The sequence below is a fragment of the Haliaeetus albicilla genome, chromosome 1, assembly GCF_947461875.1.
Source record: "Haliaeetus albicilla chromosome 1, bHalAlb1.1, whole genome shotgun sequence".
In the NCBI taxonomy this organism is placed as follows: Eukaryota; Metazoa; Chordata; class Aves; order Accipitriformes; family Accipitridae; genus Haliaeetus; species Haliaeetus albicilla.
The window spans coordinates 71195316-71207671 of record NC_091483.1 but is presented as its reverse complement, the minus strand read 5'-3'; the positions used below and the strand labels follow the sequence as shown (position 1 = coordinate 71207671).

At 38.2% G+C, this 12356-nt stretch overlaps 1 protein-coding gene across 5 annotated transcripts in view; it reads right to left on the bottom strand.

Moving 5' to 3' along the window:
* The window catches only part of STK32B (serine/threonine kinase 32B), a 183942-nt gene that overhangs the window by 137244 nt on the left and 34342 nt on the right, over positions 1 to 12356 (bottom strand). For all 5 annotated transcript variants that reach the window (XR_011326550.1, XR_011326552.1, XM_069793765.1 and 2 more), the window contains one exon: positions 8270 to 8421. Coding sequence is in view for 3 of the 5 variants with exons in the window: in XM_069793765.1 (XP_069649866.1) it covers positions 8270 to 8421 (152 nt within the window). In the remaining 2 variants the exon portion in view is untranslated. The remainder of the gene's footprint in view (positions 1 to 8269; positions 8422 to 12356) is intronic.

The window sequence follows — 12356 nt, the reverse complement described above, 5'->3', positions numbered from 1 at the left end:
AGAACCTTGGTTATCAGTCTAATTACGCACTCTAGCTATCATGTTTGGCATTCATAACCTTTAAAGCAGAGAATGAAAAAAAAAAAAAGAAAAAAAAAGCACTGCTTGCCTAAATTGGCAATTGAGGAGTCTGAAGCAATGTCTAAGGGCTTTTCTTCTTTCTTTCCCATCTCATTAGGCTGAGAGCATTGAAACCCTGCTCCCCTGCAAGGTCTCCTGAGAATACCCCTGCCACAGCTACCCCTGGAGCTGTACTTCTGTCCAAAAAGGAACAATACTTATCCCTGCCACAAATGTCCAGAGGAATATTGTGACTATCTACACCACAGACCTGAGACATGGCCAAGGCTAACACCAAGCTCAGGATGGTCTGCTTTGGATAGCAGCTATCCCCCCATGAAGGCAGAATGAGGCAATAATCATGAATTCATAAGAACTTGACCGAAACCGACCATTTTTAAAACAAAAGGGATTATTTTTCCCAGCAGATTAATATTTACCAGTGATTATAATAAAATTCCTCTTGCAGTGAAAGCTTTCTGTGAGCAAAGTCTATTATGGGTCAGCAAATAAAGTCTCTGTCTCAGTAAGAATGATGCAGAAGACAGGCTCCTAAGAAGGTCCCAGGATGCAGTGAGACACACATGAGGTGAAATATCTATTGCAGCATATTTTAATGCAAAAAGGATCAAAACTTAAACTATGCCAAAGGCCAATTCCTGCTTTTATGGGGAACGTATTAAAGTTAAGTCCAAAGATACATATTCCAAGGTGACAGCAATTTCTCACAGGAAACAGTTAGTCACCAGAACAAAATTCCATACAGGCAGACTTGAGACAGTGTCCCAATACTGGCAATTAGTATCTTAGGGTATTAAAATCAACATAAAAATAAGTAACTGTTGGAGCATGCACTCATCAGTCAGTGAAGATGTTACAGCTAACATTCATTTAGCACAGGCATCCAGAGGTTACCAACTGGCAATGTTGAGTCCAATGTAATTTCCACAGCCAGAAATAATATCCTGAATATTTACAACTCAAGACAAATCTTTCCTGTATTCTCTTCTTCCAATTATCCTACCCTTCCTGCTGCCTCATCACCTTTTCCTGCCCTTATTCCTCCATTATCTCTTCTAAGGCTCTGGAGAAAAGACTTTTTTTTTTAATCTTAGGTATAAAATTTCTGTATCTTTACCTATTCCAGATTTACATTAATGCAGTGATGAAAAGATCTAGCTATTTGAGGAAAGTACTTACTCTTTGCTCCCTCTATAGCAAAAAGAGTTCACCCATCTAAGCTCTGTGCAAGACACATATATATATATACACACACATATATATATATCCCTTGATTTACAATCTCTTCTTGCCTGGAAAGGAATCTTAGAGCCCATCAGATATCTAGAGTGGCCTAGGATTACATAGCCTGGGGTTCACGACCTCAGCTAAATTCACAAAGAGGTAGGAAACGTATGTTGTATCAATAAACATGTCAGTGGCTGTTCTACAGCACTAAGACCAAATGGCACAGAAAAGTCTGTGCCTGGACTATTAAACTGTCACCTTCAAACCCATGGTGATGGCATGCTAGCTGCCCACTGGGAGCAATCTGGCTGCACCAGGGCCTCATCTGGGATGGTGCTCATGCCCCAGCCCACAACTAGGCTAGGAGTGGGTCTAAAAATATTTAGCAGTATGGAAGATTGGGTTCAAGAGTCCAGGAAGAATACCCAGTTTTAAATTACTAGCATAGACATAGCCAAAGAGGGCAACATCATAGTCTTTCTTCCCAGAAACCAGGCTTAGAGCAGCTGGGTATAACCAAAGAAAGCCAAGAGCATTGAACACCTTCATTACTCGCCAGGAAACCTGAATGTTTGTCAGGATCTGTTGTTTCATGACCTTTGGGGGATCCACCACATACTATTAAGATAGACATCACTATAGCTTGACTTCCCTTTTCAGCAGGACTCCTTACTGCTGAAGAGGCAGTCAGGCTAGCTGCAAACACCCAACCTGTGTTCTGACAGAAAACACCACAAGACCCCTGCTCCCTTCCAAAAACATAATGTCATTTTTCTGTTAGATCAGGCACTTCACTCATAGCCTTTAGTATGGAGTCTCACGAAGCTCAGAAAGCTGGCCATATTAGATATCAGAAAAGAAATTTTCTATCCTCCATAAAATATTTTCACTCCTGATTAGGTCTATTATGCCAAGGCAAGTAACAGCCAAACACCACGGCCGCTGAGCAAACTCACCTAAGACTGACCTAAACCACCTCCTCTTGGTGCTTGGGGTCTCTAATGGGTAATTGGTGCTCCTTAATTGCTTATTTTCAGCTCCACCCAGCAGTCAAACACTTGGCCAGCTGCTATTGCTTCCTTAAGTTTGTAGGATTATGCATATTTCTGACACCAGCCTGAGGAGCAGAGCTGTGCTATGGGGCAGTCCAAGGTGACATTCCTCCCAGCTTGTTCTAGAAAGGGCACCTTCACAGGGAAGTGATAATTTCCAGTCATGTGTGTGTACATTAAACAGCCCATCCAACACTTGAGACTGAACAAATAATTTCTTCTCTCCAGCTGTATTCCTTTTAGTTCAAGGAACTGTTGGGAGATTTACCACTATATTAACTTTATTGTATAACTTGAAGGTCCGGATGATTATCATTTGAAAATCAGCAGTTCTGGTCAGGGACAGTCCCACAAACTCTTGAAAAGGTTGTCATGAGTGGTGTTTCCTCCAAATATGCTTTTCAGTATGGATATGGGACTCTTTTTTATCTCCTCTTTCTTTTGAAGACAGATTGGGGTATTAGGTGAATTCAGAAATGAATGAACATTTTTGCTATGATGTGTGTATTGCACTTGGTCCATTTTTCACTGGAATTGAAACTTAGTCTTACTCTAGCTGGTAGCAGTAATGTACTTTTGTAGACCTGTCTTATGAAATACATACCGTTTCCATAGGCTGAGTAGGTGAAGACTCCAGAGGTGAGTAGAAAGAAAAATACATCAGAATATAGAGCCACTCTGAGAATGCAGCTAACACTTCTTTATGGGTTGTTAAATGTATCAAACATATTGTTCTCTCTATACTAGGAAAATGACCTATAAGCTGACAAAAGTAAATCTTCATCTTTCTCCCTCTGCTGCCTTTGAAATTGTTCTGACAATTTAAAAAGGATATAACAGCTTTAAGCAAGACTAAAAAATAAGGTGACTTCAGTGTTCCAAAAGCTTTGAGGAATGGTCCAAAATTTTTTCAGATTTTTCTGTTCCACATCATCAGAGAAACCATTTAGATACATGATTTTTTGCAGAAAACTTCTGCCTTTTGTGGTAAGCTGTATTATTTTCGGAGCAGCCAGTGAGTCTACTCGTGTTTGAAGACAAGTCATGTAGTGACAAGTCTAGCCACATTGGTACATAGGGAGTAACCTGGCTCTTGGCTTAGTCCTAATGTATGTTGTGAGAAAGATATATAAAATACGGATCTTTTCAGGAACACTACTCATCTTGCCCAGGGGACACCCAGGTATTTGGGCAAGGATAAACAAGGATAAAATGCTGGATCTTAAAGGGGAGTGTTGTAGTCTCAAGGTGGGATCATGTTAGGAGCTGACATTTCTACAGCTCATTCATCTATGCCTGAAATACACACAACATACAAAAGGTCTGATAAAAAACAGGACTGCTTTTCATTTTAAGAAGGAATCTCTATTATCAGAAATGCCTCTAACGGTGATAAAACTGGCTACAAGGCTCAGATATCTTTAAGCATTTATTCAATTTCATTTCTAAAATGAAGGTTGTAAATCAACCCCAAGCCCTTCCTGAAAAATGCTCTTATCCTCCAAGCTATTATGAGCATTTACAGAAGAATGATTCTTTTCTGTGTCAGATGTTATGAAAGACAGTTCATACTTCAAATAATATGATTTATAGGTTAGATTGTGAAACTAAGTTTAATAAAGCTCAGAGAAGACACATGAACCTCAAAAAGCTTTTTAATATAGACCTTTTGGAGTTGAGATGCTACCCTTGTTTCATATTAGCTGTTCCGTATTCTTGTGTATGCTGGGGTTACTGATGGATGCCAGCAGAATTACTCACTACAGAAGGTTTACTTTCTTTCCTCTTCTTTTTCTCTCCACAAGAATTTAACTGATGACAGATTGTTTTCCCATATCTCATTACTTCTTTGTGCTGTTATCATGTATAACTAAAGGGCTTTCCAGTCTTCATGTTTGTTTCTTGAGTTGCCAGCTTTTCTCTTTGATGATGTAATTCCTCAAAAAAAGATTAATGTGCTTGGTTAGTATTCCTTTTAGTTCAAGGAACTGTTGGGAGATTTACCACTATATTAATTTTATTGTATAACTTGAAGGTCCAGATGATTATCATTTGAAAATCAGCAGTTCTGGTCAGGGACAGTCCCACAAACTCTTGTCATGAGTGGTGTTTCCTCCAAATATGCTTTTCAGTATGGATTTGGGACTTGACATTTTGAATTAAAAGAGATAAGATTTCATTTCAATTCATCCAAGAGCAAAAAAATAGATTTTGATGACACTGAAGTTCTTACAGAAAATGATACTTTGAAGAAAATGCAAGTATTTTGATAATAAAATTCCCTAATTTTATCATCATGTATATCCCTTCCAGAAAAAAAAACAGTAGACCAGGTCCAGGCTACCTATGTAAGCTTAAGTCTTGCTTCTTATAACTGGGGATTAGGGGAGGGAGGAATCAAGGGGAAGGACAGTGCAACTAAAATCAGTGTCTAATTTCCCTTTCAAATCAGTGGAGAAATGTAGGTTTTTCTGAAGACTTTTGAAGTGTCATCCAGACTGGTCCAGCTGGCTAATTACTTTTGACTGAGATTACAAGGGGCAAATAAGATAGATTCATTTTTATCAAAAAAGCTGTTGGCACCATCATTGCATTTTGCATAGCAGACAAGTAGTCAGGTCATCTAGAAAGCAGGACACATGAGCTCTAGGCTCCCCTTAGTGTGGGCAGCCGGATCCCCAATTTTTCACAGACTACATGACTGTTTAACTACAAGCCCACAAAGTGTTTTGTGCAAACACACTTTACTACAGTTCCTCATCCAAAGCCTGTTTTCAGTTTTTATCCAATGACAATCGAATGTAAAAGGCACCATTTTGGAAAAGCTGTTCACCACTATTCATCTTAGTCTGAGTCCTGCCTATAACTGAATTTCTGACTTCTTTAGAAGGATTAGTGGTTTTTTAGTTAGGTGAACAGAGCATCAGTGCCTGTCTACTGGTGTGGGGACTGCAGCAGAGCTCTTGATGGCAGATGGGTACTTACCTTCTCAGAGTAACTTCTTCAGAATTACTTCTGAATATCCTTGGGAAATCAAAATTGGATACCCTGGCTAAGTAGGGAGATGCCAATTAAATTTAGTAAGCTGATGAGATTTCTGAGTTTTAGTCACCAAAATCTTACCTTGGGCAGGATTTCTGAAAACTGATATGAACCCTCAGAGAGTGTGATAGAGCCTAGAAAGACAGACTAGTCCAAAACAGCCCGGTCAAAAGAAACTTAACATTTACCCAAGCTGCAGCTATGTTATTGCCCATACACCATGATATAACTATTCCTTGCTAAATTAATATTCCAGTTTGTGAAACAAGATAGAGCTAGTAGCTCCTTTTACAGCCCATTTGTACATTTACAATGCAATTAACAAAATGAACAGAAAAAAAATCTAACTCCAAAAAATGAAACACAAATTTAGCTGCACTTACTATAGAAGAAATGCAGCTTCAACTCTTTCCTTCCATTAGTATGCCATGAATTGACTCATAAGAGGAAATCTCATGGATTCCTGATAATCATCTAATGTAAGTTATAGCTACAATGTAAATGTATTTGATGCAAATTATTATTGCATCTAAACTGCAAGTAAAAATACATTAAACAGGCTGCTAATTCATAAAAAAATCAATGAAAATGCTGTTATTTTAAGAGATTATTGCTGGGAACACATAAAATATGTTTAAGGAATATTCCATTTGTACTTGCAGTGTTCCTTTTTTCATGGTTGTAAATAAACAAATAAAATGTAGTTTCAATTATTAAATAAATAAAATATACTTAATATGTTTAAAAGCTTCATATGGCTTAGTGTTAACAGAACAGATGTGACCATTATTCATGGGTCACTTGTGATTTTTGTGTTTTGTTGTATTTCAATAACATAAGTCATTATTTGAAGACAATGTGTAGAACATCTTGAAATTCAGGCAGAAGTCAAGATAGAGCATTCAGAGGTCTGGAACACGCTACTGCCATCTGCAAGTGTAGGCATTCCAGAAATATGTCAGAAGCTATTTTAAATTCATTTAGGATTGTACAAGGTTAATTATAGAAACGTATTATGGGCCTGGTTCAAAGAATGAGTTATTTGGGGTAGGCTAGATTAATTTTGGGGAGGCTTGGGTTCAAGACTTTCCTTTGCTGTGCTAGCCCAGGGTGAAATATACGTTCTCCAGTAGTTCAGTAGCTCACTCTGGAGTCAGGGCCTTGAATCACTACACATTTGAACGTGTAATGTTTGAGGTGAACACTCCAGGTGAAAATACTAACTGTCAATTAAATTTTTTTTGGAAAATGTTCTAATATACACATACAGTATAACATATGAGTCTTGAGATCTTGTGACAGTATCTCAGAAGCATGAGAAGAATAAACTAATTATTTACAATAAAAATCATCATCACACCCAATGCACTTTAAGGTATTACTTATTTCAGGTTTAAACTTTGGCAAAAAAAGAAAACAAGAAAGAATATTAATTAACTTATTATAATTCAGTAATTGGAATCTAGCATACTTTTTGTTTCACAATAAATAGTTGATCTTTAGTCCTTCAGCACTGTTATGTTTACTGAAGTATCTTGTAGATCACATTAACCTATGACTGTTTCTGCACAGTGTCTAGTTACACAGTGCAAATCTCTGCCACCACTTGATAAAGAACAAAAGTTTCTGTGAGTTCAAAAGAGATTAGACAAATGCATGAAAGAAAAATCCACTGACTCTTAAGCACAGAGATACCATATCTTTGGTGAAGAAATCCCCAGAGTACAGGTTGCTGGAACCTTGGAAAATATACTGGGAAAGTTTTGTATTAGTCACAATGTTTATATATTTTTCTTTAAGCCTCCAACAGGATATTAGGTTAGCTCAAGTATGATCATCTGTCTCAAGGGTAGAGCTCTTGAGACATATATATATATATATATATATGATCAGGTCCTTTTTGAATTAATTTTGGGATCAGATGCTTTGTTGGTATAAGTGACTGCAATTATACTAAAGCTGTGTTCACTCAAGCCAGAACACAATTTGGCTTTTAATTCATGAAAGCTGTTAAGTTGACAACAAGAAATTTTTCACCTGTACAGGTCAAGCGTGAAATAAAAGATGAGCAAAAGACTGTAGGTTAGGCATCGACCTCTGGTAAGATAACTAAAACACAAAACAGAAGGTCTGTTTGCACTGTGACCATCTGCAGCCAATCAAGCTATTCATGAACTGAACAATTTTCATGTCATAATGGTTTATGTCTCCTTTTTTTTGAACAGTGTAGGTCATTTTTAGATAAGGGAGAAAAAGTCTGCATCCCATTACTACTATCACTACATAAAAGCCAGCAAATATTTTAAGTTGGTGGTGTAGCTGAAGCTAGTCATTATTTGACCGACATTTTCTCACACTCATATGTGACCAAAGCATTCAGTGGCTAGCACAGGGAAGATAAGAGAAATTCCAGGTGACAAAAAGATGCTTTTCTGTTGTTCCATGTCAGCCATTTTTTAAGAGTAATTGAGTTTTGAATTTTCTCTTAATCAACGAAAAACAATTTAATTGAATTGTTTGGTTTAATATTCCACAGCCTTATAACAGATGTTTCGTCCAGGTATTGTCAAAAAGAAATGATGAAGCTGAACAGAATAACACATTTCCACACACTGCTGTAACAGTCTGGAGAGAAACCGAACCAGAAATGAAAAGGTGAAAGTGATGCTTAAATATTCTAATGCAAAAGGGCACCTGTAAAATATTCATGAAACATAAAACCCTCTGCAAAACCTAAAAACCTTAAAAAAAGAGGTCATCAAAAATTGTTCGTATTTTTCATACTTTCCAGCCTTCCATAGCCTGAACTGATTCAGCAGTAAGGAGAAAACAAGAGATCCCTGATAGAATTTTAAAGGTTTCCTTACCATAGATTGACTAGGAAGGGATGCTCCAGGCCTTGCATTATCTGTAGCTCCCGAAAAACATTTCGAACTTCATCTCTCTCAATGCACTTCTGTTTATTCATATATTTCATGGCATACATTTTCTTGGTGTCTCTCTTCTGTACAATGCACACCTAAGTGACAGCAAAGTGAAAGAAAAAGTTTGACACCTACAGAAAGGAAACTCAGTTGTGACTTTGAAAAAAGGAGCCTTTTATGATATTTCAATAATCTAGATCTGGATACTACAATCTAGGAGCACCTTTAGAAAGTCCACATCACAGCTTCACAGCTGTGCAGGATTCTTTGTAATAGATTTTAATTAATAAATTAACAAAAGAACACCTCACTCCTGCATAAGAGGAAATGGGGATGCAGAAAAGTGGCATAACTTTCAGATGTTACATGGCACAGCTGGGCAGAATACACTCTGATTGCTCAAATTACAGGCTATTTCATTAGTCACAGAAATTACTGCCTCCTGTCTAGGAAAATGCACAATCATTGTCCTCATTCCTGCAAGTCAATACACACATCTTGATGACTGCATCATAAACATAACCTATGGTCAGAAGGCTCAATATTTCATCTAAGTATCAGAATTATGCTCCCTTAATTATTGTTGAAAAGAAAAAGAATATTTGTACAGAGATTCATCATAATATTTTTGAAGTCATGAGACACCATTACAATGATTTAGTCTCTAGCAGTAAATTTCTTTGCTTTAACTTTGGTTTTGTTTGGGTTTTTTTTTTACAAAAGTCAAATAATTTTGTAAATGCAGGAAATAAATCTCAGTCAAGAGAACTCCTGAGTAAGGCCTGGATTGGTTTTCATCATGGTAGTTTACCCTGCGAATGAAGCTGGAGATTGTGACCAGCACCACATCTAGGAACTATCATTTTAAATGTGATTTTTGGCAACACAGAAATGTAAGATTGTTCTGTGTCTTATCCCCAAAGCTGGTGTAAATCCCATCTTCATAACAGCCTTACACACACCCATAGAGCAAAACTATATCCTCAACAGACTTTTGCTCTGAAGGGTTTTCCCTGTTAATTGATCAGGACTTTTTTGAGTGACACTCCTAGTGTGTCTTCACAGTCAAGAGAATATTAGTTGAGAATACTACTTTGGTGCAACATTTATATTACTGACACAGCCATAGGCTCCAACCAGAATTTTTCATCATCAGGATGTATACAGACTACGTAATAGAAGCTTCTGGTTTAGATACCACAGCTCTGTAGTGTCTAAACTCAAGGGTATTCTGGATTCACTTAGTGTGGGCACTATTATTTTATATGTATGTTTACGTACATACGCACATGCACACATACACACTCCCTTATTATACACACATCAAATTATAGTACACACACATGAAATTAGTGCTCAGAGATCAGATTACAACATGATGCCAACCAAAAATAAATCCTTTGGTTTTGAGTTGTATTTTAAGGAACTTGCATGCTCAAAATTCAGAAATGGTCTGGAGAAACTAAGGCAAATTCCCACAGCTGAAACCTCTGACTTTAACAAAGTGTCATCTGGATTCTGGACCTGGTGATGAACCACCAGCACCAGGGTAAGGACCCTGGAGAGATCTACTGTGTGGTCACTTTTATTTCTTAAACACAGAGGAAAGGCTCCAGGTGCGTACCATCAGCATATTTTACTTCCCCTCTTTTTCCAGTCCGTCCAAGAGGAACTGAGCCAGTGAAACCAAACCACATTTATCTCTCTGCAACTCTATTTCCATTAAGTGTGTCCCTTAGCTCAAATCTACTCCAGAGAGGAGTTACTAGAGTACCTTTAACCTATAATGATAAGTTGTGATCAAGCAGATTTTCTAATTACCTTTCCTAATATCAGGAGATGTTCTGCTAATTAAGTAGAACGTGGATGGTAATATTTTGTCTTGAGCCCATCAATGTTGCACAATGGTGAGTACTGAAGTTTTGTTTTATTGAGCTCCTTGAGCTGTTATGGACAGTCTGTATGTTGGTGATGCCCTTAAGACAACTAAGGGTTCACACTTATATGGAAAGAACCCAGGCTGTGGAACAGTGGGGAATTAGAACTGGCCTTTTGGGGGAGGAAAAGGTAGCAGGTGGGGTTGAACAGAAATGGAGGGATGGAAATGAATTGTTCAAGCTTCCACAGGTTCTTCAAAAGTATAAACAGAATTTGCAGAGGCAATTCCCGACAACCTGTCTGAGATTACGTGGACACTCCAGTGTAGTGAATCACATTATAAAGTACAACGTTTATGGATTTTGGCTCAGAACCTAAGTCCAGAAGTTCATTCACTTGCATGAATTTGCAGCTTGATTTTCATATGAAACTTGGCCAAGACTGAGGTGTTTGCAGAAGACTCCTATTCCATTACATAAAAAGCCTCCCTATTGAATTGTTGACTAGTGAGACTGCTGAGAGAATGGGGTTTTACTCAGCTGAGAGTTACAGGTTTGACCAATGCAGCAAACTAGGATCATACAGAGCACCTCAATATGTAATGTAAACAGGTTTTGAAGCACTGCTGTGACTCCAGAAGGCACTCAGTGCGCTTACCTGCCAGTAAAGACAAGGGTATTCGGAACAGTTGAAACAGGCCTTCTGTTGTTAGTAGAAGCTTGCCTAGCATACAGCTTTAAAGCAGAATTATAGTAAACGTTTTCTAGTAACGTGTACCTATGCATATCTTTTAACACCGTTTCAAAATCAATAGGATTTTAATGAATATACTAAAGCTACTTCCTACTAAAAATCAGGAAACACAAGCTGTATCCACATTGATGTTATCATGAAAAACGCCTGACATTGCAATGATAGTGCTGAATCGTAGTGGAAATCCTCCTGCTGGCTGTCAGCACTTCTTCTGAGCCTGAAGTCAACGGGCTGAAACTTTTCCACTACTGCAGGAAAGAAAGGAAAAGCCCTCGAACTCTCCTTACGTGTACAGTCTTAATGGGAAATGTTTAAATTGGTTTTTTTTGTTTATGGTATAAATTCTTTTCAAAGGAGTCATTTTAAAATAGGGGCAAACAGGTGCTCTGGCTCCTCAACAAACAAATTCTGTGATGACTCATTATTGTGGAAGTCTGTGCAGAATTGCCTTATTTACACATATCAGTATGGAAGCCTGTCACGCTCACATTGCTAAAACATTCCCTTTCAAATTTTCTGTGAATACCATTTACCAAAGCCCAGACAGTGCCCTAGTCAAACTGATATCACTGCTTCAGCAGTCTCTATAGGTGATGCTTCAAACCAAATATAAGTGTCAAGAACTCAACAACTATCCAGCTTCATAGTCAGCAGGGAGGGTCAGGCCCATCCATCTCCACCTAAGGTATTAGACCTAGGGGTCTAAATGGGTCCAGGGGACCATCTCTAGAGGGATTGCTTCTCTTCTCAGGTCCCCCTAATGAGACTGTAGATGACTAGCTTGGATGTAAGCATCTGTGTTGTACATGTTTAAAGGTAGGCAACACGAATGCCCATTGATCTTCGTTGGAGTTACGTGATGCTTATTTTTAAAAGTCACTTGTGAAAATATTGCCTTTCTAAAGAGGGTTTTTCTACATGTCTTAGCTGTTATCACAGGGTTGTATCTTTTTTATATCTGGGAGAAGGTACAATGAACTGCCTTCAAAACTACCAGGTTAAAAGAGATTTGACCTGTGTGACTTGGAGCCGCTTTCCCTCAGAGCCAGGGGAAGAAAACCAATAGATTATGACTGCAAGGCTAAACTTCATTTTTCTGGAGCAACATATGCTATGGTCCACTTCTAAGCTACCTTCTTGGATTTCCTCTGATTTCACATGCTAAAAATAGAGCACCTACAGATCAAGTCTGATCCGCAGATTAAGAGGTCGCACAGCCAGTGCAACTGCTATGGGTGACGAAGTGCCCTACAGGCTATTGCAGAGCTAAGTAAGTGAAGCGAGAGAGTTATGCTGAGTAAAACTGGGGCAGAATGTGCTAATGGTTTGCTGCAGAAAGCTGCATAATGCTGTGTTGGCTGAGCAGCCATAGGTAGCTTCAGAGAAGCTCTTCCCAGAG